Here is a 27722-nt window from a genome sequence, read left to right as displayed (position 1 = left end):
AGTGTCTTCCAACTGATACGGACCGCCCAGGTCCGGGAAGCATACAGCGACGGAAAGGAACACGGCAAAGTCGTCGTCCCCGCCTCCGTCAATCGAGTGTTGCCCCCTGGGCAGACAGTGCTTCCCCTGCCTGTACGATCTGGCATCCCGCTGGAGGGGGTCGAAGTCCAAATTGAGCCCAGCAGAGCCGACCAGCTGCCGTCAGGAATATTGGTCGCACGGTCCCTGGCTACCGTGCGGGATGGAACTGTCCTTGTGCGCTGTATCAATTTGGGGGAGACAGATACAACGTTGCCCCCTAGAAGCGAAGTCTCTCAAGTCCTGGGCCTTCCAGACGAGTTGGTCCCCAATGAGGTGGTACAGCTGACAGCAAGGCCAGAAGACCCGTGGCTGGTGACCGTCAAGGCGGAGGCAGCTCCGGACCCCAGATTAATGCAAGAAGGGCGCCAGATACTGGAACACATGAGGGCAGAGCTCTCGGAACTTACTCCGCAGCAGATACCTCAGGTAGAAGCTGTATTGGGGAAATTTCAGGATGCGTTCGCCAAAGATGAAGATGACTTTGGACGTACCACGGCCATCACCCACGAGATACCCACCGGGGATGCGGCACCAATCCGGGAACGGTACCGCCAAATACCCCCACAGATGTACCAGGAGGTGAAGGGAATGCTGTCACACATGCTGAAGAAGGGAGTTATACGTGAGAGTCAGAGCCCGTGGGCTGCCCCTATCGTCTTGGTGAGAAAGAAAGACGGGTCCCTGCGGTTCTGTGTGGACTATCGGCGGCTCAACGCTTGCACAGTGCGGGACTCGTACCCACTGCCCAGGATAGAGGAGTCCCTGACGGCACTAGGGAATGCCAGATATTTCTCCACGTTAGACTTGGCCAGCGGCTACTGGCAGGTGCCCATGTCTGAGCAAGACCGCGCCAAGACGGCTTTCATCCTTCCGATGGGACTGTATGAGTTTGACCGGATGCCCTTCGGCCTAGCAAACGCCCCAGGAACATTTCAGCGACTCATGGAGAGATGTCTGGGAGACCTGAACTTTGAAGCCACTTTGATCTACTTGGATGATATCATCGTCTTTGCCCCCACCTTTGAGGAGCATCTGCAGAGGCTAGAGCAAGTTCTGAATCGGCTACAGAAGTATGGCTTGAAAGTGAAACCCCAGAAATGCCACCTCTTCCGTACCGAGATTGAATACTTGGGACATGTTGTCTCCGCTGAGGGGGTGAGGCCTTCCCAGGAGAAGATCGCTGCGGTACAAGAGTGGCCAACTCCAAAAACGGTGAAAGATGTGCGTGCGTTCCTGGGACTCATGGGATATTTCAGACGCTTTGTAAAAGACTTTACCCGCCTTGCTAATCCACTCCAGGAGTTGTTGAGGGGAGTGCCCTCTTGCGCCAAAAACAGGAACATACAGTGGGGGAAGCATCAGGAGGAGGCATTCTTGGCTTTGAAGAAGGCTTTGATGGAGGCCCCCGTGCTGCCCTATGCTGACTTCACACAACCGTTCATCTTGCACACTGATGGGAGCCTGCAGGGCCTCGGGGCTGTACTGTCACAGATGCAGGACGGGAAAGAGCGCGTCATCGCATACGCCAGTCGGTCTCTGCATGACTCAGAAAGGAATCCAGAAAACTACAGTTCATTTAAGTTGGAGCTGTTGGCGCTGGTGTGGGCAATGACTGAGAAGTTCGCGGAATATCTGGCTGGCTCAGAAGTTCATGTACGCACCGATAACAATCCGTTGGCCCATCTCGAGAATGCCAAGTTAGGCGCCCTAGAACAACGTTGGGTAGCCCGAATGGCCAAGTTCCGATACAGAATTTCGTATAAAAGAGGAGCTGAGAATGTACATGCGGATGCCCTCTCCCGAGTAAACTATCGCAAACCAGCACCCAGCCAGGATGAAGAACTGGAAGATGTAGAGGTTCCAGGTTTTGGAGAGACTGCCAGGACGGTGGCAACGGCGCGGGAAATTGAACAGGAAGAGGCCTGTGTGAACTTGCTGGAGCAGCCTCGCGATGAGTGGGTCCGAGTACAGCAAGAGGATCCGGAGCTAGCTCAGTTGAGAAGGTGGGTCGTGTCTGAACAAATGCCCAATCGACAAGAGAGGAGGTCCATGTCACCTGAAGTACTGAAGATGCTACGCCAGTGGGAGAGGCTCGAGTTGCGGGATGGTATCCTGTACCGGAAGGTATTCCTGCAAACAGAACTCAGTCTTGTATGGCAGACAGTGATTCCCTCGTCCATGATAGACCAGGTGGCTAAGGAAGCACATGAGAAAGGAGCACACTTTGGGCCAGAAAAGACTATCCAGTGGTTACAGTGCCTATTTTATCACCCCCACTTAAGGAACACTGTGGATAAAGTATGTCGGCAATGCAGAAGTTGTGAGCTGGTCAAACCACCAGAACAACGAGCTCCCACAGAGACGATGAGGTCTTCTGGCCCCATGGACCTACTGGCAATAGATTACTTGACAATTGGACCAGCACACCAAGGTTATGAGCATTGTTTAGTGATGATAGACCACTTTACTAAATTTGCCGTAGTGACGCCCACGCGGGACCAGACTGCCGAGTCTGCGGCTCACGCAATCTGCAAACACTTCATCCAGGTGTACGGGTGTCCCAAGCGCATTCATTCTGATCAAGGGGCCTGCTTCCTCGGAAGAGTGATGGAGGAGCTGCACCAGCTGTACAAAATCGATAAGTCCCGGACCACCCCTTATCATCCACAGGGGAATGGGGCTTGTGAAAGATTTAACCGCACTCTGATTCAAATGCTGAGGACCCTGGAGGAGGACCAGAAGGCGAAGTGGACTGAGTCCGTCCCTGAATTGGTGTGGGCGTATAACAATCGTAAACACAGCACCACCGGATTCACCCCCTACTCTCTGTTCTTTGGCCGACCCGGGAAGGGACTGGCAGAGCTGGCGCTGGAACCCGAGGAGGACTACCCACGGACGGGGGTGTACTCCTGGGTTCAAGAACATCGTCGTCAGCTGCGGACAATTCAACGTCTAGTGCAGGACCGGCTGCAAGAATTGGAGCATCCCCAGGTAGCTCCTCAAAAGGGGACAGCCCTGCGGCCTGGAGACCAAGTCCTAGTGAGGGAAAAGCGCCCACACAACAAACTAGAGTACCGGTGGGAGAAAAGGCCGTACCGAGTGAAGCGGCGGCTCAGCAACGGGGGCCCCGTTTATGAGGTCCAGCCCGAAACGGAAGAAGGGACTCCCACCCGCACGCTGCACAGGAATATGTTGCGCCCATGTTTGTCTCGAGATCCTGAATCAGTCCAATTGACTCCAGCACCCCCACCGGCGGCGCCAGTGATCAATGTAGATGTGGAAGACGAGGAAGACTCCGAATCTCTTCCAGTGAACCCAGGGACAGGGCTGGTGCCAGATTCTACCAACGTATCGGAGGAAGCCTCGACTCCTCCCACAGCAGCTGACACCACCACCCCTGCTTGTTTGAGACGCTCTGAACGTTCAACGGCTGGTGTACCCCCTGTTCGCTACAATCAGGACGAGTTCATCTGGCAGCAGATTGTGCAAGGACTGGAAGATTGCCAACAGGAACTCCTGAAGATCTCGCCCGTGGAATGGCGAGCAGAAAGAGGGGGGGAATGTAAGGAGTTAAAAGCACAAGAAGAGTCTGGGGGTGGTTACCTTCTTGGCTCTGTGCCCGGAACCATTGAGCTGTGCTGAGGGTTCCCTAGGGAGAGACAGACTGAGACTGGGACAGAAAGGAAGCAGCCACAGGGCGGGAAAGGGACGCGCGCAGGAGACAGAGCAGCGTGCAGAGCAGGGTGCAGCTGCGCTTCAGAAGAGAGAGAGAGAGAGCTCCCGGTCTGAGGACAAATAGAGAGAGACTGCCCAGAAAGACTGTATCTCGTGAGTACATAAGGCGGACTCTGCTGTGACTGGAGAGGGGCACTTTGAGACCCGTTTTAGAGACTATGACACCCTGGTCCCCGCGTATCAGTACAGAGACTTAACAGTACAGAGCCCCTGACTCCTGGTACAGAGACTTAACATTGCGGAGCCCCTGTTTTCCTGGTACGGAGACTTAACATTGCGGAGCCCCTGTTTTCCTGGTATAGAGACAACAGTGCGGAGCCCCGATTTCCAGGTTGTGCTGTAAAAGTTAAAGACTCAGAGCCTGTGCATACCACATTAACTCCCGAAACCCCAGGCAGCAGGCTCTCAGAGACTACTCTGCCCACGGACAACAGAGGGACGTCAAGTGCCACTGTTTCTCGGCGCCTACGTTGGAGAAGACGACCCTCCAAGCAAGTCATCTTCAGACTGATAAGTGTTCTTTTCTCAAGGAATCCTGCTTAATTCGGTTATATTGTTTAACTCCCGTATTTTTGCATTGTTTTATTGTTAGTTATTTTGCATTGCTTCCTCCCTGCGAGGAGAACCATATCCCTGTTATTAAACCCCTCAACTGTTGGTCTGTCTGTTCCATGGTGACATACTCAGTACCTGCATTCTATTACACAGTATAGTGAGGGTCAGCGTGTGGGGGGACAATGTGGAAGGGAGATAGTGAAAAAAGAGCACAGTGTAAAGAGGGGCAAAAGGAGGGAGGACAATGTTGAGTTAGATGCAGCATGAGGTGTACAGTGTGGGGGACATTGTGAACAAGAGGTGCAGCAAATATGGATTGAGTAAAGTATGGGGCTACAATACAGTAAGGCATGGGGGAATACAGTGTGAGGGTACATTGTGAAGAGGGGACAGCGTGGGGCGTAATGTACGGGAACAGTATAGAAAGGGGGCAATATGGTGGGGACTCTGAAGATGGGAACAGTGTCAGGGGAAACAGTGGAGACAGAACAATATGAAGTGAGGATGGTGTATTAGCCATAATACATTAGGGCAGACAGTGTAGCGGTTTTAGGTCATAAGAGCGAACTGTGTGGAGGCAATGTGCCATAAGTGTGGGAGTCATATTTTGTGCAGACAGTAAGAGGCAATTATTTATTCAGAGACAGAGCATGATCAGTTTATTTTAAAAGGCATCATGTTGAGATGTACTGCTGAAGGCTGGAGAAGAGTGAAGTCTGCAGAGATGAGCTGTGGATAGGAATTTTATCATGGCATCTGGACCATATGAAGAAGAAAGGGAACCGAGTTACTCCAATCAAAAAAAAATCACCTGTAAGATACCTTAATGTAATGATTTGCGAGACTGCACTTAATCAGTACTGTGGTCACTGTATCATCTGCAGTCTGATGATGGCTGGTAACAAGAACTTCCATCATCTCCTGGCCACTGTTAAGAACATACTGGGAGTTGTAGGTTCATGCGAAACAAGTTTAAATGTTGCAGTTGAATACTGTACTAAACCTTGTGCTGTATTTAGGCACTGATGGTGGTTCTAGAGATGTATTCATGTACTTTTGGTGGCTCTGGTGGTGCACTCATTCACTGATGGCGGTTCTGGTGATGAATTCATGAGCTGACAATTATTCGTATATATTTCTGAACTGTTATTGCTTCAGACTGTATTCGCTATTTTGCACTGAGCTTTTGAAATAGAAACTGAGCAAAATCTCACCAAATCCTCCTCAATCTCAAAACTCTAAGTTTTGAGGATTGTTAGGTTTTAACATAGCCATGAAGCACAGTTTGGATTGCTACTTGTACAAGATCAGAACCACCGTCAGCATATGAATAAATCACCAAGCTTATTACAGTGTTCAATTACAGTGTCAGCCTCATGTACAAATGTTTTGCATGAATCTACAACTTCCAGTATGTCTTTAACAATGGTAAGGTGATGCTGGGAGTTGTTGTTATTATTATTATTTATTTATATAGCACCATTAATTCCATGGTGCTGTACATTAGACGGGGTTACATCAAAATACAAATATCACTTACAGTAAACAAAACTAACAATGGCAGAGTGGTACAGAGGGAAGAGGACCCTGCCCTTGCGGGCTTACATTCTACAGGATTATGGGGAATGAGACAGTAGGTTGGGGGTTGCAGTAGCTCCGATGGTGTTGAGGTGGCTGTGTGGTCATTACAGGTTGTAAGCTTTTTTGAAGAGATGGGTATTCAGGTTCCGTTTGAAGGATCCAAATTTGGTGGATAACCTGACGTGTTGGGGCACAGAATTCGAGATGATGGGGGTTATTCAGGAGAAGTCTTGGAGGTGATTGGGTGAGGAGCGAATAAACGTGGAGGAAAGAAGGAGGTCCTGGGAGGACTGGAGATTACATGAGGGAAGATATTGAGAGATTTCCTTGGAAATATACAGAGGAGAAAGGTAGGTCAGTGCTAGTAGTCTAAACTGGATACGCTGGGAAATTGGGAGCCAGTGAAGGGATTTGCAAAGAGGGGAAGCAGGAGTGTAGCGAGGAGAGAGATTAATTAGTCGGGCAGCAGAGTTAAGGACGGACTGAAGGGGTGCGAGGGTGTTAGAAGGTAGGCCACAAAGGAGGATGTTGCAGCATTTGAGGCGGGAGATGATTAGGGCATACACAAGCATTTTGGTAGAGTGAGGGTTGAGTAAAGGACGGATTCTGGAAATATTTTTTGAGCTGGAGGTGACAGGATGGCAAGAGCTTGGATGTGCGGTTTGAAGGACAGGGCAGAGTCAAGGGTTACTCCGAGGCAGAGCATTATCGGGACAGGGGAAAGTGTGAATTCATTTATTGTGATAGATAGATTGATCAAGCAGGGAAGGTGTGCAAGATGGAGGAAAGATAATTAGTTCAGATTTGTCCACACTGAGTTTGAGGAAGTGAGAGAAGAAGGAGGATATGGCTGACAGACACTCTGGGATTCTGGAGAGCAGAGAGGTGACATCTGGGCCAGAGAGGTAGATCTGAGTGTCATCAGCATATAGATGGTACTGGAAGCCATAGGACTTTATGAGTTGTCCCAGGCCAAGGGTATAGATTGAGAAGAGAAGGGGTCCGAGGACAGAGCTTTGAGGGACACCAACATAGAAGGGGCGAGATGAAGAGGTAGTATGGGAGTAGGAAACGCTAAATGTGCGGTTGGTAAGGTATGAGGAGATAGGGCAAGGTCTTTGACACCAAAGGAAGAGAGGATCTGTAGAAGGAGGCAGTGGTCAACTGTGTTGTAGGCAGAGGACAGGTCTAGAAGGAGGAGTACAGAGAATTGTCTGTTAGCTTTGGCTGCAAGTAAGTCGTTAGTAAGTGTGGTCAGGGCAATCTCAGTGGAATGGTGGGGATGGAAGCCAGATTGCAGGTTGTCAAAGAGCGAGTTAGATGCAAGGTGAGAGGAAAGTTCAGTGTGGACGTGCTGCTCAAGGAGTTTGTAAGCAAATAAGTGCAAAGATATGGGGCGATAGCTGGACATAGCGCTTGGGTCAAGGGAAGGCTTTTTGAAAATAGGTGTGATTTTGGCATGTTGTTAACAGTCATCATACGGCTGTGGACCATACAAAAACCACAGCACTGATGAGACCTAGCCAGTATCACAAATACATCTTATATCTTATAGATGACATCTTCTCTGACTGAAGTCATTCCTCTCTCTTTTGACTCCATGTAGCACAGATGTCATGATGAGATTTCACGTCCAGAGCTCATCTCAGCAGACTGCCCTCTTCTCCGGTCATCTGCAGCACATTCCGGAAAGGCGATCTTAAAAATATAAGTATCATTGTACTGCCCCATAAATAAAAAAATATCTCCCATGCTGTACCCCTGATTAAATAATTGCCTCTCTGTCATGATTCTACTCCTCTGTGTGTCTGGGATGCAGGTACTAACCGGTCAGCCATCCAATCTGTCTGTATTTTGATTCACAGCTCAGTGTCCAGTCTCTGCTACTTACCTGGGCTGTAAAGTTCCTGATGCAGCTTTAGTTAAGTGTGCTAGGTTATCTCATAGATGTCAAACTCTGGGTCGAGGGCCAAATATAGCATGCAGGGTAGGTGTATTGGGTCTCCCACCAGGCATCACACTTTCATCTGTATCGGCATACTTCTGCCATCATTCTACCTCTGTGTCAGATGTCTCACTGCAGAGGGCGCGATGATGTCACTACAATGTTCCCCTATGCTGAGCGTGCAGAGGTTCAGAGAGCTTGCAGTCGACACCGGAGCACAGGGGGACACGGTTTTTATGTGGGGCCATTATACTATATGGAGGACTGTGTGGGGCCCATTTTACTATATGGAAGACTATGTGGGCCAATTATGCTGTATGGAGGACTATGTGCAGCCATTATCATGCATGAAAGGCAATGAAGGGCCAATTACACTGTATGGAGGATTATGTGGGGTCCATTATACTGTATAGGGGACCCCACATAACTGTATAGAGGACTATTTGGGGCCATTATACTGCATAGAAGGCAATGAAGGGTCCATTATAAAGTATGGAAGGCAATGAAGGGCCCATTATATTGTATGGAGAACTATGTGGGGCCCATGCAAGACTATGTGGGGTTATTACTTTGTATGGAAGACTATGTGGTGCCCATTATACTGTATGAAGGACTATGTGGGTCCATTATACTGTATGGAAGACTATATGGGGCCCATTATACTGTATGAAGGACTATGTGGGTCCATTATACTGTATGGAAGACTATATGGGGCCCATTATACTATGAGGTGAACCATGTGGGCCCATTATACTGTATGGAAGACAATGAGGGAGCCATTATACTGTATGGAGGACCATGTGGGGCCCATGATACTGTATGGAGGACTATGTGGGGTTATTATATTTATGGAAGACACTGTGGTGCCCATTATACTGTATGAAAGACTATGTGGGGTCATTATACTGTATGGAAAACTATGTGGGGCCCATTATACTGTGAGAAGGACTGTTATGACCCCAATGGCGAGGGTCTCAGAGGAACGTGGAAGTCTGCAGATTACAAAAATCCAGCTCATAGGGCAGTGGTAACTGGGTTGACCATATATCTACTCCTAACGCCAACACTAGAAGTAGCCGGGGATCATTCCTACGTTGATTCTAGATGACACGCGCCAGCCGGAGAATCTAGCTACCCCTAGTAGAGGAAAACAAAGACCTTTCTTGCCTCCAGAGAAGGGGACCCCAAAGTTGGATAGAAGCCCCCCACAAATAATGACGGTGAGGTAAGAGGAAATGACAAACACAGAAATGAACCAGGTTTAGCACAGAGAGGCCCGCTTACTGATAGCAGAATAAAGAAAGGTAACTTATATGGTCAACAAAAACCCTATCAAAATCCACACTGGAAATTCAAGAACCCCCGAACCGTCTAACGGTCCGGGGGGAGAACACCAGCCCCCTAGAGCTTCCAGCAAAGGTCAGGATATAGATTTGGAACAAGCTGGACAAAAATACAAAACCAAAACAAATAGCAAAAAGCAAAAGGCAGACTTAGCTGATATAACTGGAACCAGGATCAGTAGACAAGAGCACAGCAGACTAGCTCTGATAACTACGTTGCCAGGCATAGAACTGAAGGTCCAGGGAGCTTATATAGCAACACCCCTAACTAACGACCCAGGTGCGGATAAAAGGAATGACAGAAAAACCAGAGTCAAAAAACTAGTAACCACTAGAGGGAGCAAAAAAGCAAATTCACAACAAAGGACCATGTGGGGCCATTATACTGTATGAAGGCAATGCAGAGCCCATTACACTGTATGGAGGACTATGTGGGGCCATTATACTGTGTAAAAGGCAATGCAGGTTCCATTATACTGCATTGGGGACTATGTGGGGTCATTATACTGTATGGAAGGCAATTCAGGGCCCATTGTACTGTAAGAAAGACTTTGTGGGACCATTATATTGAATGGAGGACTTTGTGTAGCCATTATACTGTATGGATGGCAATGCAGGACCTATTATACTGCATTGAGAACAATATGGGGCCATTAAATTGTATGTAGGACTATGTGGTACCCATTATACTGTATGATGGGTCATCATACTGTGTTTTTGTTGGCATCATACATTATTATTAGTGATGAGCGAGTGTGCTCGTTACTCGAGTTCTCGGGTGTTCTCCGAGTATTTGGGCGTGCTAATAAATTTAGTTTGTGTCGCCGCAGCTGCATGATTTGCGGCTGCTAGACTGTCTGAATACATGTGAGGATTTCCTAAAAACAGCCAATCCCTGCATGTTTTCAGGCTGTCTAGCAGCCGCAAATCATGCAGCTGCGGCAACACAAACTAAATTTCCGAGCATACCCAAATACTCGGAGAACACCCGAGCATACTCAGGAAAACTCCAGTAGCTTGCTCATCACTAATTAGGGAATGTCACACGCTGCGGATTTTGCTGCGGATCCGCAGCGTTTCCGCAGCTGCGGATCCGCAGCTGCGGATCCGCAGCAGTTTCCCATGCATTTACAGTACAATGTAAACCTATGGGAAATGCAATCCACAGCACACATGCTGCTGAAAAAACGCGCGGAAACGCAGCGGTTTACATTCCGCAGCATGTCAATTCTTTGTGCGGAATCTGCAGCGGTTTTACACCTGCTCCATAATAGAAAACCGCAGGTGTAAAACCGCAGTGGAATGCGCACAAAAACCGCGGTAAATCCGCAATAAACCCGCAGGAAAAAAGCTGTGCTTTTGACCTGCAGATTTATCAAATCCGCTGCGAAAAAATCCGCAGTGGACTTTTCTACGTGTGCACATAGCCTTATTATCTGTATTATTCAAGGTTTTTATCCTTTGCTATTACATATTTAAATTAGCCCATTGGGCCATTTGCTTTTACTGCTTCTACAGTGGCATGTAAAATTTTGGACTCCCCTTGTCAAAATTACCATTATTGTGAACAGCTAAGCAAGATGAAGATGAAATGATATTTAAAAGAGCTAACGTTAAAGATCACACACTACCTTTGCATTGTAGTCAAAAAACATATTTAATGTCATTTTTTACATTTTAAAAATTACAAAAAGGAAGCTGGTTCAATGCAAAAGTATGGGCACCCTTGGAGATTTGTATGCTCAGATAACTTTGACCAAGGTTTCAGACCGTAATTAGCCTATTAGGATTATGGCTTCTTCACTATGCTATGTGCACACGTTGCGGATTTTGATGCGTTTCTGCAGCGTTTTGGGACACACAGAATTGCATCAAATCCGCAGTGTAGTGCACAAACAATGTTAGTCAATGGGAAATTGAGAATTGGTGTGCACATGCTGCGGAAAAAAAGTGCGGATTTGCAGCGTTCATTTTCCGCAGCATGTCAATTCTTTTTGTGGATCTGCTGTAGTTCTGCACCCATTGACAAATTCACGGTTTTGCTGCGGAATTGCATGCAAGAAATGCTGCAGATCGGGAAGAGGAAGAGTGTGTGGGCGGAGTGTGGGTGGAGAATATTTGCGTGTCTGCGGGGGTCTGCATGTATGTGTGTGTGTGTGTGGGTCTGGGGGTGTCTATGTGCGGGTGTCTGTGTGTGCGTGTGTCTGCGTGTGTCCCTGTGTGCGTGCTGGTGTGTGCGGGTCTGTGTAGCCGGGCATCGTCTGAAGGGACTACTGCTCCCATCCAGCTATGAATGTTGTCACATATGACAGTGACAGCATTGCCGATGATGGGATAGTAGTTCCATCAGACGATGTATGTGTTCAACAGTAAAAAAACCAAACATACAGTACATACTCACCAAACACCTGGTGGCCGACGCCCTCGTTCTCCTGTAATAAAAATCAAATAATAAACCAACAGTATACTCCCTGTTCCGATGTAGTCCATTTAATAACGACTGTCCCACGACGATTTCCTGTGTAGAACAGTGACACTGGGAGGTGTCACTGTTCTACAAGGCTCTCCGGCGATGCACTGAACGGAGGTAATCCTCCGCGGTGTATCCCTCCGCAGCCAGGAGAGGTCACCTAAGTTCATTCATGCTGTAATAAAGCCACGGCAAGTAATGCAGCAGACATTTTAGGGTGAATCTGAATAGTGCTTTAATGAAATAGAGCTCACATCTCAGGAACAGAAACAGGGAGAGAAAGTTATAAAACAATGGAAAGATACAACAGACAGTATGCATTGTTCAATGTAAGCAGAGATGATGTGTTTAGTATTTTATTTAATTAAAATACTTTATTCTGGCTGTGTCTTTATTTAACCCTTTAACATCTATAGGATTAGTAATGGATAGGTGTCTTATTGACACATTGGCTACAGGGCAATGGGAAGAGGGAGGCTAAGTGCAGGAATTGGCCGTGAGCTGGTAAAGTCTGTACTGTACAGGAGGCAAGAGATGAATTTTCAGCCATAGATACTAACAACAAACAAACCAGTTCTTTGCTAGGTGGAAGAGACTAGCAGATACAGATATTTACCTCATTATGTGAAACCTCTGCATTATACCATTTATTCCAGTATAGACCATCAAGTAATACACTGAAGCAATAATTCCACCATTGGTCTTCTGTTCTGATTTCACTAAATGGTTGTTTAGCATTCCTAAAGGGAAGCATATAAGAAATTGTGCTCTCAAATAAAGAAATAACACATCAAATGGCAAGTAATAAAATCAGACATTATTACATTTTACTGTGGTCATACACTTGTTGGTTATATGCTAACGTTTTTTTTCATTGAATAATGATGTGATTCCACCATGCTTGTCTATTTCGAAAGGGAAAGATAAATAAGCAGCTACTGGACCCGAAGGTTAAATTCATACTTTGCTTAGTGATACATTTTTTATGCAATGTCATTTTGTTTTCTTTAGGTTTTTTTTTAAATACTCAGTAGACACAATGAATAGATGCAGTTTTAGGGCAGCAGCTTACCTTTGGAGAGAAAAAAAAGGTTCTATGTATGCTTGAGTGACTGTCAGAATTTCCCTATAATCACAAAGCTGGGCAACTTTATTATTAGTGATGAGCAAATCGATTTCAAGCTAATAAAATTCATAACAAATTTTAAGAAAATCATTGCACCTTGCAAATTCAAACAATTTGTGAATCGCCTAAAAAATGCCAGCCGCCATTTTACACAAAGGAAAAATTGTATCTGCCAGAGAAAGCTGAAATGTCCTCGGTCTGGAAGGCGTAAGATTTCCCATAATGCCTTGCAGTTATTTCATCACATGCGATAGCACAGCCAACCATAGCCTGTAATAAAGCCACGGCAAGTAATGCAGCAGACATTTTAGGGTGAATCTGTATAGTGCTTTAGTGAAATAGAGCTCATATCTCAGGAATAGAAACGGAGAGAAAGTTATAAAACAATGGAAAGATACAACAGACAGTATGCATTGTTCAATGTAAGCAGCGATGATGAGTGTAGTAGTCTGACAATAAGTCTGGGGTCACACAGCAATTGTTTGTATCATGTGAGAGAATCGGGCGGATTATGCTAATGAGATTGGGCTCAAACTCTGTCACAATTTGATCACCTTAGTGAGAGAATCGCAGCACTGGTGTGAACTTAAAGGGAACCTGTTGAGACTATGGCACTATCTTCAATGGAGCACAGTGACCCGCTCCACTGCGCAAATTAGTCACTGCCAGATTCCCAGCCCCGCAGTGTGAATACATCATAACACACTGCAGGGCGAGATCTGTGGCCTCGGCTACACGAAGGCGCTGGTGACATCATGACAGAGAGGAGGCGGTGCCCGGTGGGATGATGGATGGCTGCGAGGCGCTTAAGTCAGGGAGAAATCATACCTCCCTGACTCAATAGAGGTATGGCGCCAAATTTATAAAACTTCTTCGTTGACCCCTTGCACCCATAGACTTGTATGGGTGAGAATGATCCGATTCACTATGTAACAAATTTTTATTTATTTTTTTGTACCTGGGTACAAAGTGTGTTGAAAACAAATAGAAAATAGCTGTTGTTCCACAAAAACTGTGCTTCTTTGATCAAGACAATGAAATATTGAAATTTGTCTGTTTTCGGGAAAATTCTTGATTCGTATTCAATACTGAGTTGTCTTCTAGAATATTGTTGAACTGCTAGAATTCTAGAATTGTGCAGAGGTTTCTACAATTTTCCGGAATTATCTAAAATTTTCTAGAAACTTTTAGAACTTTCTAGAACGTTCTCGGACTGTTCAATAGTGGTCATACAAGTATAAAAGCACAGGTGACTCGAACCAACATTACGGTTTACGTTATTGCTGATTAATTGAATAACGAATCGTAGTTAAAGAGCAATTATTTGTTTTAGATGGCATCAAGAGGTTGTTTGTGCCCAGCAGATGCATTTTGCTACGGTGGACAATTTGTAAAAACAAGAGCGAGAAAGTATTCTGTGAAAGCATGTCGTCTGATGTGTGAGGCCTACAAGGCATATTTCGGCATGTCTGTCAGGGATCAAGACAAGTCCTGGGCACCTCATTTCACATGCGAATATTGCAAGAAAACTCTTGAAGATAAGGTGAACAATTGCTGCTTGTTTAGATGGCAGTGCTTTATTTTGTAGAATTTCAATGATTTAGATCTAGTATAGTTTAAAGAGTTGCAATTGACAACATTTCACATATGTCAATGCACTATAGTAAAATATGTATTGAGTAATGTGTAAAAGTTCCTGCTTTTAAATTTATATAATTAATTAAATCTGCTATGTTACAGGTTGGTACAGGGGAGAAAAGAGAGCCATGAAGTTTGCTATCTCGCGAATTTGGCGGCAACCGACCACTCAAGCAACTGCTACTTCTGCATGGTCGATTTTGCCAAACGTCACACAGACAAGAATGCGCCTTAAATCATTTATCCAGACATTCCTTCTTCCATTGCCTCAGTACCACACTGCTGCAAGATGCCTGTTCCTACTCCCCGAAGGGGGATCAGCCATCTTCAGGAAAAAGCTGCAAGTCAGACAGCGAGGAAGATATTGGAGATCAAGATTACGTTTTCACAGATGTGGTTAAGGAGAGAAGGCCATACTTTCCAAACCAGAAAAATGTCAATGATCTGATCAGAGACCTTCATCTTACCAAGTCTAATGCTGAGCTTCTGACATCCAGGCTAAAGCAGTGGAACTTGTTGGATCGAATCGTGCACATCACAGATCAGAGAAAGGGTCACCAAACATTTTCCAACTTTTTCAGTCGGGAAGATGGGTTGTGCTTCTGCAACAATGTGGCCAGTCTTTTTGAGGCTATAGGTATCACCTGTAACCCGAGTGAATGGCGCCTATAGACAGTTCATCCCGGAGACTCAAGGCCGTGCTGCTTCTCAACGTAAACAACTACCCGTCTCTCCCTATGACTCACTCTGTGTATCTCAAAGAGGACTACACCAGCGTCAATATGTTGCTGAGTGCCTTGAAGTATGAAGACTATGGATGGGAGGTCATTGGAGACTTCAAAATGGTGTCATTCCTGATGGGCCTTCAGGGCAGTTTCACAAAATTTCCTTGTTGTTTCCTTTGCCTCTGGGACAGCCGTGACACTAAGGCACTAGTAGGACTGGCCACAGCAGACTGAGTTCTCTGTGGGGAAGAGCAAAGTCAAGTGGGATCCGCTGATAGAACCCCTGAAGGTGCTGATGCCACCACTGCACATCAAGTTAGGCCTCATCAAGCAATTTGTCATGACTCTTGACAAGGAGTCAGCAGCTTTCAAGTACCTCCAAGATCTCTCTCCAAAGGCAAAGGCCAAGGCTGGTATCTTCGTTGGACCGCAGATAAAGAAGATCATAGAATGTGACGAATTCACCAATCTGCTGAACAGGACGGGGAAAGCGGCTTGGAACAGTTTTGTTGCAGTGGTTCATGGCTTCCTGGGTAATCACAAGGTTGAAAATTATGTGCAGTTGGTACAGACTCTCATAATGAATCACGCCATAATGGGATGCAGAATGTCTCTCAAAGTCCATATCCTTGACGCTCATCTTGACAAGTTCAAGGAAAACATGGGAGCTTACTCAGAGGAGCAAGGCGAGCGCTTTCATCAAGCTATATTGGACTTTGAACGTCGTTACCAAGGACAGTATAATGAAAAGATGATGGGGGACTACATTTGGGGGCTTCTTCGAGAAAACGATTTGCAGTACACTAGCAAATCTAAAAAAACTACTCATTTCTGAACCTTTTTGAGTGATTTTTTTACTGTCTTTGTCTATTTACCATGCAAGTGTTGTTTTTTATCAGACCGCATGAACGAAAATATAATAATTTCCTTTTTTTGGCACAATAAATATCACATTTTTATGGTCTGTGGTCATAAAATCAAAGTTTGTGCTGAATGTAGTCCTTTTTGCATAGTCTTTAAACATAAGCAGATGCAATATTACTGTCACGGCCATTCCTTCTGTGGCCGTGCCTGCTGCCGGGACCACCGCCGCTCCCCCTGCTCATACTTACCCGCTGCGGTGCACTCCTCATGCAGGCACGCGTCCTCTCCTTCATTCTTCTCTGCTCCCTGGTTCTCGTCGGGTGCGCGTGCGCACAGCCCACTCCAGCACTTCCTCTTTCTGATTTACAGGCACTCTGTATCTCCTCTCTGTGATCCTGGAGGACCGTGACCCGGAAGTCCTTCAGCACTCCATGTATTTAAGGCGATTCCTTACTTTGCTCCTTGCCTGTCTGTCATTTGTGCTTCTGTGACTCAGGTCCACCTTTGTCTTTGCACTGCCTGTTCTGAGTCTCTGCTCTGTCCAGCCACATCAGCTTCTCTGCCTTTCCCAGGCTTCCTTGTCTCCTCGTCCAGTCCAGCCTTCCCAGTGTCCGCTCCGTACTCTGTTAGTCTGGTGTCTCTGTCCTGTCCTGCTTCCTTTGTGTCTTCCCCTTCCCAGTGCTCCTTTGGTCTCGCCTGTACTCAGCTCTTACCAAACTGTACTTCATCTTACCCCGCTCTGTCCGTCCTACACCCAGCTTCTCTATTTCGTACCTCCTACTACCTGTCTCCGGGTTCCAGCTTCTGCGGCAATAGTCTCCCTTGGGTCTGCCCCTAACGTTCCCTGTATAGGGGGTGGTCTACCTGGTCAGCTCACCCTTGGGAGGTTCGTTGTCGTGGATCTGCGGGTCCACTCCAGGTGTTCCAAAAGATCTCACAATTACCTTGGAAGCTAGGAGCAAAAATTGTGTTACATATATCGGATGCACTTGCAGCATACTGCAATCATTTTCTCATGCAGATTTTTTGATCTGCTCTGCCCCACAGTATAACAGTGGGCCAAGTGTTATCCAATAAAACATCAGGTAGCACTCGGTCGTGTTATACGCCAGAGTGAGCGAACCCTAATGCAGAAATTCAATTAATAGGAGAGAGAGGTAAGAGATGTGGTAGCAGCAGTGCCAGTGTGATTGATCACACAGTGCTATAGTGTATCTGCAATTTTGTAAATTCTTCAAACACAAGACAGCATCAGAATATTTCTAAAAGAAAAAAAGTTTTTGTATTTCTTGTTCAATCCTTTTTGGGACTAGCGTGAAATTGCGTTAAAAAATACACACGAAAATTAAGCAAAATCCAGATGTTTTTAGAAGGGGTTGCACGCATTCAGCAAAGCATCGCATTAGACAAGCATCAGTTATTCCATGGCAGGAAACTAATGTCCATCTCCTCTCCTCTCTTCACACAGGTATGCACTGAATATCCCCAGCTCTCCTTGGATCCTGAATGTCTTTGTATATTGCAATGATTTTCTATGTGTCAGCAAGCACCCTGAATGGTATGCACTGAATATCCCCAGCTCTCCCTGGATCCTGAATGTCTTTGTATATTACAATGATTTTCTATGTGTCAGCAAGCACCTTGAATGGTAATTTCATGTCATTCAACTCCTTTGCTAGAATTCATCACCAGTTACATGGTTTTCAGCACTCATTGTTGTAGCTCCGGGGGGGGGGGTCTCTGTAGATGTTTATCACAGGAGAGGTGTTTAGTATAGAGATGTAACCAGAACTGCATCTTTGATCATCTAGCCACACCAGGATGTGTTGAGCAGCTGTCCATAATTTATAACTAACCAGCTCCCATAATCCTGCTGTTCTCTCCGGCACTGGGGGCCTATAAATTTAAATTCATTCTTAGGGGTGCATGCATGTGTGGGGTCGCACGCATTCAGCAAAGCATCGCATTAGACAAGCATCAAGTTAAAGGGCAGTGATTCCATGGCAGATAGGGCAGGAGTCAGGTAACCCACACTTTGCTCTCCCTTCTATCCATGTGCTTTATTCCTATCCTCCTATGTTCCCTTGCCATCTACATTCAACGTCCCATCCCCCCTCCATCACGACTCATATACATCAGCTCCTCTCTCCATCCCTCTTCCATGTAAATCATGACATTTAATCACAGCTTTCATGTGTCATGGCATGCTTTCCACCAGTGTTTCACAGTGCTTCTGGTGCAAAAATTTAAGCAGTTCTTCTTTATTTGATGGCTTGTGACTATCCATCATCCTCTTGATTACATTCCAGAGGTTTTCAATGGGGTTCAGGTCTGGAGATTGGGCTGCTCATGACAGGGTTTTGATGTGGTGGTCTCTTAATTTTTGCCAGAGCTGTATATAGCGAACGGTGTCTGGTTTACAGCCTATTGATAATGTTCATAAGACTAGATTATGATTGCAGAGCACTATGTAAGTGTACCCCACAGGGACAGGGAACCCCAGTTTCCCCAACCAAAATTGAAGAGCTTGGCTGCACCCTGCAAAACATGAAAGCATGAAAAAATATAGGTGTTGGTTGATATTTTGCCAAATTATGAAAGTTCACAACTCATGTCAAGCGCCTGCATTGTCTAGTGAGTCCCTACTGTAAAGTCAAAAGCAACCTACGAAAAAAAAATGAACGTAAAATGTACAAAACATCACAGAAAAAGGCAGCTGTACTTAACAACAGCTGCACTACAGGATGCAGCAGGCCACCATGACTAAGTTGCAGGCAACACAGGTGCAAACTACTGTTGAAACAACGAATTGTACATCAACTATTCATAGGCATTTGATGCCTAGTTAGATCAATGCACACAGATAAGACTAAAAGAAGCCCACAGCAGAGCCATAGGTACAGTGACACATGACTCAACTATGCAGTGCAATCATGGTTTGAATTAATAAAGACAGAAGAAGAGTGGGCTCTGTGGGGTCAAAGGTTTACTGGGTTGGTAAAAGAGGGGAAGTTGTTGACAAATTAACAAATTACAAGGCCTATATATTATCTGAAACCCAAAGGTCTTGTGCCCTTCTCACCTGGTCGGCGATCCCTAACATCCTTGAGCAACTGAAGGCTGCTGCAGGTGGCGTGGACGGAACAGTTGTCAGGGCTCAGATGATGGAGATCCTAGGAGGTTAGGCTGCTGGGGGCAAGGCTGTGCTTCCATTAGCCCAGCATGCACTCAGGATGAGACCACCAAAGAGACTTTCCCTTGATGTGGCTCCTAGGCCTTGGTGGCTCCATAGGAGCCCCTCCAGGCACCATCCTCATCAAGACCTGTCTACCTATCTGGAGTTCCAAGTCTCGACGTGGGAGGAAGTCTCGACATGGGAGGAATCCTTCAAGGTAGCTGGGTCCTGTAGCACTGGGCAGGACCTCAGCCAGTCTTATGACTGGGCCTGCCACCTCTAGTGTTTAAGGCTACAACAAGATGGGGGTGGTCCTCCGCGGCGATGCTCCTGTCAGGAGGACTACCTGGAGAACAAGAGATTCTGCAGCGCACTCCAGCCCTGGGGATAGAGGGTCTTCACAAATGATGTCTGCTGCTTCCAGATATCGGGATGTCGGCGAGCCTGCTGTCCGCTTCCTGGTGGTCCATGACTGAGATGCCGAGGAATATCTGGTCCCTGTCGTCCCTGAGATCGATCATCATGAATCCGTTTCTTTAGGCTGGATGGTTCTGTGCACCAAAGCAGCCTCGTGAGTATATTATGTGTGTCCTCAGCTAATTTAGTTTCTCCTGGGGTGGATTTTAGCCAGGCCTCGGGTTTCCCTTGGGTAGTGCTTTTAGTGGGAATAATGTGGGTGCTTTGGAGTTGGAATGGGGTAGTATTGGCAGTTTGTTAAGGAGTGTGCGGGAGTTGTTAGAAAAATTGGATAAGGGCGAATAATGGGTCATTGTGGTCCCCGGTTACTGTATTTCTGCCAGTAGATAAGGAGGGCCACATGCAGTTCCTTTTAGTTTGAAGAATTTGTTGTTGGCTCGTCAGCACCCCACGGTGGTTAATAAGAAAATTATGCATATTTCTTTACACATTGTGAAAGTATTCCCAGGCAAGACTCTTACAAGTGCTTCTCACAAGATTGGAATATAATCAAAAGTTAATATATTTACATTTTTCAATACAAAATGTGAATCTCATATATAGAGTCATTACAAACAGAGTGATCTATTTCAAGTGTTTATTTCTGTTAATGTAGATGATTATGGCTTACAGCTAATGAAAATGTAAATGTCATTATCTCAGCAAATTATTATAATTAACAAAAAACATCTGTAAAGGCTTCCTAAGCATCTAAAAAGGTCCCTTAATCTGTTTCAGTAGGCTCCAGAATCATAGGGAAGAATGCTGACTTGACAGATGTCCAGAAGGCAGTCATTGACACACTTCACAAGGAAGGTAAGCCACATAAGGACATTGCTAAAGAAGCTGGTTGTTCACAGAGTGCTGTATCCAGACATATTAATGGAAAGTTGAGTGGAAGGAAAAAGTGTGGTAGAAAAAGGTGCACAAGCAACCGGGATAACCGCAGCCTAGAAAGTAGGGTTAAGAAAAGGCCATACAAAAATTTGGGGGAGATTCACAATGAGTGGACTGCTGCTGAAGTCATTACTTCAAGAGCCACCGCACACATATGTATCTAGGACATGGGATACAAGTGTCGCATTCCTTGTGTCAAGCCAGCCACTCATGACCAATAGACAATGCCAGAAGCATCTTACCTGGACCAAGGAGAAAAAGAACTGGACTGTTTCTCAGTGGTCGAAGGTGTTGTTTTCAGATGAAAGTACATTTTGCATTTCATTTGGAAATCAAGGTCCCAGAGTCTGGAGGAAGAGTGGACAGGCACACAATCCAAGCTGCTTGGGGTCTAGTGTGAAGTTTCCACAATCAGTGATGGTTTGGGGAGCCATGTCTTCTGCTGGTGTAGGTCCACTGTGTTTAATCAAGAGCAAAGTCAGCGCAGCCATCTATCAGGAAATTTTAGAGCACTTCATGCTTACCTCTGCCGACAAGCTATTTGGAGATGGAAATTTCATTCTCCAGCAGAACTTGCCACCTGTCCACACTACCAAAAGTACCAATACCTGGTTTAAAACTGCGGTATCACTGTGCTTGATTGGCCAGCAATCTCGCCTGACCTTAACCCCATAGAGAATCTATGGAGTATTGTCAAGAGGAAGATGAGAGACACCAGACCCAACAATGCAAATGAGCTGAAAGCTGCCATCAACACCTTGCTAATGACATTTTCAGAGATTTGTTGGACCAGTTTGTAGTGATCTATTTGGACGATATACTAATCTTTTCTGACTCTCTACAGGAACAAGAAAAACATGTCAAAACTGTTTTAAGACGTCTGAAAGAGAACCAGCATATATTGTATATAGGTTGACCAACAGCACTCACTATTATTAGGAGACGCTCGTTCCAATTCCAGGGAACCCACCAGGAAAAACGTACATCAAAGGATAAAAGAACAGCGCTCCAACCGGGTGTTGTTATCCAGAAGAAAGAATCTTTATTCCAGCCATGATAAAACTGCGATGTTTCGGCCGTACATCCGGCCTTTTTCATGCTTGAAAAAGGCCGGATGTACGGCCGAAACGTCGCAGTTTTATCATGGCTGGAATAAAGATTCTTTCTTCTGGATAACAACACCCGGTTGGAGCGCTGTTCTTTTATCCTTTGATGTCTGAAAGAGAACCATCTGTATATTAAGCCGGAGAAATGCGAGTTCCATCGTTCTGAGATACAGTTCTTAGGTTATATCATCTCTCCCCAGGGGCTGAACATGGAATCTGGTAAGATTCAGGCTATCCTTGACTGGCCGGTACCCAAGAACGTTAAGGAGGTCCAACGTTTTATTGGTTTTGCAAATTTCTACAGACACTTCATTTAAAATGTTTCTGATATTGTCCATCCCATTACTTCCTTGACAAAGAAGAAAAAGCCCTTTAAGTGGTCATCACAGGCTCAAGAAGCTTTTGATCGGCTTAAAGTCTGTTTCACATCAGCACCGCTGTTGATACACCCAGATCCAACACTTCCTTTCATTGTGGAGGTGGACGCTTCTGATAATGCTTACGGGGCTATTCTCTCCCAAAGAACTGGAGAGAAGGGTCTGCTACATCCTTGTGCTTTCTTTTCCCGTAGACTAACCTCAGCAGAGAAGAATTATGACGTGGGAGACAAGGAATTGCTGACTATTATTGCGGCTTTCAAAGAATGGAGGCATAATCTGCAAGGAGCTGCACAACAGATCATAGTGCTAACTGACCATCGCAATCTAGAGTTCCTTAGATCCGCTAGATGTCTTTCTCCTAGTCGGGCTCGTTGGAACTTATTCTTAAATCAATTTAACTTTGTTATCTCGTACCGTCCAGGTTCTTGTAATGGGAAGGCTGATGCTTTATCCCGAATCCATGCTGCGGATTCCGTACCTGGAGCCCCGTCCAAGACCATTCTATCTGATGCCAATTTCATCGGAGTTATCCACGATCAGGACTTGTGGAAGGAGTGCAGGGAGGCCTATGAAGGTGATGTATTTCTGGCCAACCCACCTGTGGATATTAATCTTGTCTTTAAGGCATGTGGTTCAGAGATTGACGTATCTACGTCCCGAAGGTCGTCCGTCTGCAGATCCTCAAGTTGGTACATGACTCCAAGTTGGCTGGTCACAGGGGGGTACAGAAGACACAAGAGTTCCTGAGCAGATTCTTCTGGTGGCCAACTTGCCTGAAGGATACCAAGGACTATGTTCTCTCTTGCGAGGTATGTGCCAGTTACAAGACTCTTCATGTGGCACCTACGGGTCTTCTACAACCATTATTTGTTCCGTCCCGCCCTTGGGGGTCGATATCAATGGACATTATTGTGCAGCTGCCTACATCGGGGGGCATGAATACAATCATGGTGGTAGTTGATCGGATGACTAAAGCTGCTCATTTTGTTCCGTGCACCGGCCTCCCCTCAGCTAAAGATACAGTGAACTTGGTTATACAGAATGTCTTTCGGTTGCACGGGGTTCCGGATGAGATCATCTCTGACCGTGGAGTACAGTTCACTTCAAGATTCTGCAAGGGGTTTTGCTCTGCACTCAATATTAATGTCTGTCTCTCTTCTGCTTACCATCCCCACACAAATGGTCAGACTGAGCGTACCAACCAGATGCTGGAACAATAGCTAAGATGTTATGTCAGCCATCTCCAGGATGATTGGTTGGAGTTGTTCCCGTTAGCCGAAGTTTCATATAATAATTCTCAGAGCGCCTCCACTAAATTTACACCTTTCTTTGCCAATCTGGGTTATCATCTGTGTATTTTACCTAGGTCTCCAATTAATTCTCCGGTTCCGGCAGTGGAGGAAAGGCTGACTGCGATGAGACAGAATCTGGAGTGTTGTGAATTCTGCTCTTGGGTTCCCTCCGGTGGTTGTTGCTAGTAATGCAGTTGTCCCTGGGTTGCAATCCTGGGCAGGTGTCCCTGCTGATTGCAGCTCTGACTGGGATATTTAGGTGTGCAGGATTCATTAGCCCTTGCCAGTTGTCCATTGTTCTTGGAGGTTTTGCATCTCTGTCTGGTTCCTCCTGCCCTGCTGCCAAATCAGCAAAGATAAGTGTCTGGTTTTTGTTTCTACAGCACACATGCTGTGTGCTTTACAAATCAGTGCTATTCATGGTTTTTTTCTTGTCCAGCTTAGACTGTGTTTGGATATTTTCAGTCAAGTTGGATTCTCAGGAGATGCAGATATACATTCCATGTCTTTAGTTAGATGGTGGAATTTTTGTATTATCTGCTGTGGATATTTTTAGGGTTTTAATACTGACCGCTTAGTATTCTGCCCTATCCTTTCCTATTTAGCTAGCGTGGCCTCTTTTGCTAAATCCTGATTTCTGTCTGAGTGTGTCTTTCCTCTAATACTCACAGTCAATATTTGTGGGGGGCTGCCTATCCTTTGGGGTTCTGCTCTGAGGCAAGATAGAATTCCCATTTCCATCTATAGGGGTATTTAGTCCTCCGGCTGTGTCGAGGTGTCTAGGATGTGTTAGGTACACCCCACGGCTACTTCTAGTTGCGGTGACAGTTTAGGGTTTGCGGTCAGTACAGGTTCCACCTACTCCTGAGAAAGTCTCATGCGGCTCCAAGGTCACCGGATCATAGCAGTACAACTGGCCAATGAGTTAAATGCATCTCAGAAGAAGGGAAGAAAGAGCCATTTTTTTTTTCTGTAGCCTGCTTTGTCTTTTCTTCCCTCTTTTTCTCTGGGTGGCTGAGGAGCCTTGTGCTAGCATGGATGTTCAGGGATTAGCTTCTCGTGTAGACCAGCTTGCTGCTAGGGTACAGGGTATTTCTGATTATATTGTTCAGACTCCAGTTTTAGAGCGTAAGATTCCTACTCCTGATTTGTTTTTTGGGGACAGGTCCAAGTTTTTGAGTTTTAAAAACAACTGTAAACTGTTTTTTGCTCTGAGACCTCGATCCTCTGGTGATTCCATTCAGCAGGTTAAAATTGTCATCTCCCTGCTGCGTGGCGATCCTCAGGATTGGGCATTTTCCCTGGAATCTGGGAATCCGGCCTTGCTTAATGTAGACGCCTTTTTTCAGGCTTTAGGATTATTATATGATGAACCAAATTCTGTGGATCAAGCGGAGAAGACCTTGTTGGTCCTGTCTCAGGGTCAAGAAGCGGCAGAATTGTATTGTCAGAAATTTAGAAAATGGTCTGTGTTGACTAAATGCAATGATGATGCTTTGGCGGCAATTTTCAGAAAGGGTCTTTCTGAATCCGTTAAAGATGTTATGGTGGGGTTTCCCACGCCTTTCGGTCTGAGTGATTCTATGTCTCTGGCCATTCAGATTGATCGGCGTTTGCGGGAGCGCAGAACTGTGCGCGCTGTGGCGTTGTCCTCAGAGCAGATGCCTGAGTCAATGCAGTGTGATAGGATTCTGTCTAGAACGGAACAACAGGGATTCAGATGTCAGAATAGGTTGTGTTTTTATTGTGGCGATGCTTCTCATGTCATTTCAGTCTGCCCTAAGCGTACAAAGAGGATCGCTAGTTCATTTACCATCAGTACTGTACAACCTAAATTTTTATTATCTGTGTCCTTGATCTGCTCATTGTCATCATTTTCTGTCATGGCGTTTGTGGATTCAGGCGCCGCCTTGAACTTAATGGACTTTGAGTTTGTCAGGCGTTGTGGTTTTCCCTTGCAGCCTTTGCAGAACCCTATTCCTCTAAGGGGCATTGATGCTACACCTTTGGCTAAAAATAAGCCCCAGTTCTGGACACAGGTGACCATGTGCATGGCGCCAGCCCATCAGGAAGATTGTCAATTTCTGGTGTTGCATAATTTACATGATGCCATCGTGCTGGGTTTTCCATGGTTGCAGGCACATAATCCTGTGTTGGATTGAAAGTCTATGTCTGTGACTAGTTGGGTGTTGTGAAATTGGATTCTGGGCTCCCCCGGTGGCCACTGGTGGAATTGAACTTGTGTGCATCATCCTCTTTGTTCACCTGTTCCCATCAGGATGTGGGAGTCTCTATATAACCTTGCTCCTCTGTCAGTTTCATGCCGGTCAACAATGTAATCAGAAGCCTTTCTTTGCATGTTCCTGCTACTAGACAACTCCCAGCTAAGTTGGACTTTCGTCCTTGTTTGTTTTTGCATTTTGTTCCAGTTCACAGCTGCTGTTTCGTTACTGTGTCTGGAAAGCTCTTGTGATCTGAAATTGCCACTCTGGTGTTATGAGTTAATACTAGAGTCTTAAAGTAATTTCTGGATGGTGTTTTGATAGGGTTTTCAGCTGACCATGAAAGTGCCCTTTCTGTCTTCCTGCTATCTAGTAAGCGGACCTCGATTTTGCTAAACCTATTTTCATACTACGTTTGTCATTTCATCTATAATCACCGCCAATATATGTGGGGGCCTCTGTCTGCCTTTTGGGGAAATTTCTCTAGAGGTGAGCCAGGACTGTATTTTCCTTTGCTAGGATTAGTTAGTCCTCCGGCTGGCGCTGGGCGTCTAGGGATAAAACGTAGGCACGCTACCCGGCCACTGTTAATTGTGCGGCAGGTTTAGTTCATGGTCAGTTTAGATTCCATCTTCCAAGAGCTAGTTCTTATATATGCTGGGCTATGTTCTCTCGCCACTGAGAATCATGACAGTTTGACCGGCCAAAAAGGGTTAAATTATTGGCTGAGAAAGGAGAGAAAAAAGAAGTCTGCTGAAAATTTTTTTTTTTTTTTCTCTAGTTCTGAGTGTGCTCATAATTGAATCACTTGCTAGTCTGCCTATACTGCAGCCTTCCTCTCTTTCTCTCCTTCTAATCCTTGAATGGCTCTGTGTTCACCTGTTTGAAATGGATCTTCAGAGTGTAGCTACAGGTTTGAATAATCTCGCCACGAAGGTACAAAATTTGCAAGATTTTGTTGTTCATGCACCTATGTCTGAACCTAGAATTCCTTTGCCTGAATTTTTTTCAGGGAATAGATCTTGCTTTCAAAATTTTAAAAATAATTGCAAATTGTTTTTGTCCCTGAAGTCTCGCTCTGCCGGAGATCCTGCACAGCAGGTCAGGATTGTAATTTCCTTGCTCCGGGGCGACCCTCAAGATTGGGCTTTTGCATTGACACCAGGGGATCCTGCGTTGCTCAATGTGGATGCGTTTTTTCTGGCCTTGGGGTTGCTTTATGAGGAACCTCATTTAGAGCTTCAGGCGGAAAAAGCTTTGATGTCCCTATCTCAGGGGCAAGATGAAGCTGAAATATACTGCCAAAAATTCCGTAAATGGTCTGTGCTTACTCAGTGGAATGAGTGCGCCCTGGCGGCGATTTTCAGAGAAGGTCTCTCTGATGCCATTAAGGATGTTATGGTGGGGTTCCCTGTGCCTGCGGGTCTGAATGAGTCCATGACAATGGCTATTCAGATCGATAGGCGTCTGCGGGAGCGCAAACCTGTGCACCATTTGGCGGTGTCTACTGAGAAGACGCCAGAAAATATGCAATGTGATAGAATTCTGTCCAGAAGCGAGCGGCAGAATTTTAGACGAAAAAATGGGTTGTGCTTCTATTGTGGTGATTCAACTCATGTTATATCAGCATGCTCTAAGCGTACTAAGAAGCTTGACAAGTCTGTTTCAATTAGCACTTTACAGTCTAAGTTTATTCTATCTGTGACCCTGATTTGTTCTTTATCATCTATTACCGCGGACGCCTATGTCGACTCTGGCGCCGCTTTGAGTCTTATGGATTGGTCCTTTGCCAAACGCTGTGGGTATGATTTGGAGCCTTTGGAAGCTCCTATACCTCTGAAGGGGATTGACTCCACCCCATTGGCTAGTAATAAACCACAATACTGGACACAAGTAACTATGCGTATTAATCCGGATCACCAGGAGATTATTCGCTTTCTGGTGCTGTATAATCTACATGATGTTTTGGTGCTAGGATTGCCATGGCTGCAATCTCATAACCCAGTCCTCGACTGGAAAGCTATGTCTGTGTTAAGCTGGGGATGTAAAGGGACTCATGGGGACGTACCTTTGGTTTCCATTTCATCATCTATTCCCTCTGAGATTCCTGAATTCTTGTCTGACTATCGTG

General features: G+C 45.7%; 1 protein-coding gene across 1 annotated transcript in view; it reads right to left on the bottom strand.

The window, feature by feature from the left end:
• The window catches only part of LOC143782192 (polycystin-1-like protein 1), a 264298-nt gene that overhangs the window by 195349 nt on the left and 41227 nt on the right, over positions 1 to 27722 (bottom strand). The window contains exon 6 of the mRNA XM_077269385.1: positions 12327 to 12450. Coding sequence (XP_077125500.1) covers positions 12327 to 12450 — 124 coding nt within the window. The remainder of the gene's footprint in view (positions 1 to 12326; positions 12451 to 27722) is intronic.

Source organism: Ranitomeya variabilis, chromosome 6, assembly GCF_051348905.1.
Source record: "Ranitomeya variabilis isolate aRanVar5 chromosome 6, aRanVar5.hap1, whole genome shotgun sequence".
Classification (NCBI taxonomy): Eukaryota; Metazoa; Chordata; class Amphibia; order Anura; family Dendrobatidae; genus Ranitomeya; species Ranitomeya variabilis.
Note: the sequence above shows the minus strand (reverse complement) of the source record. Positions and strands in the feature narration are given on the sequence as shown.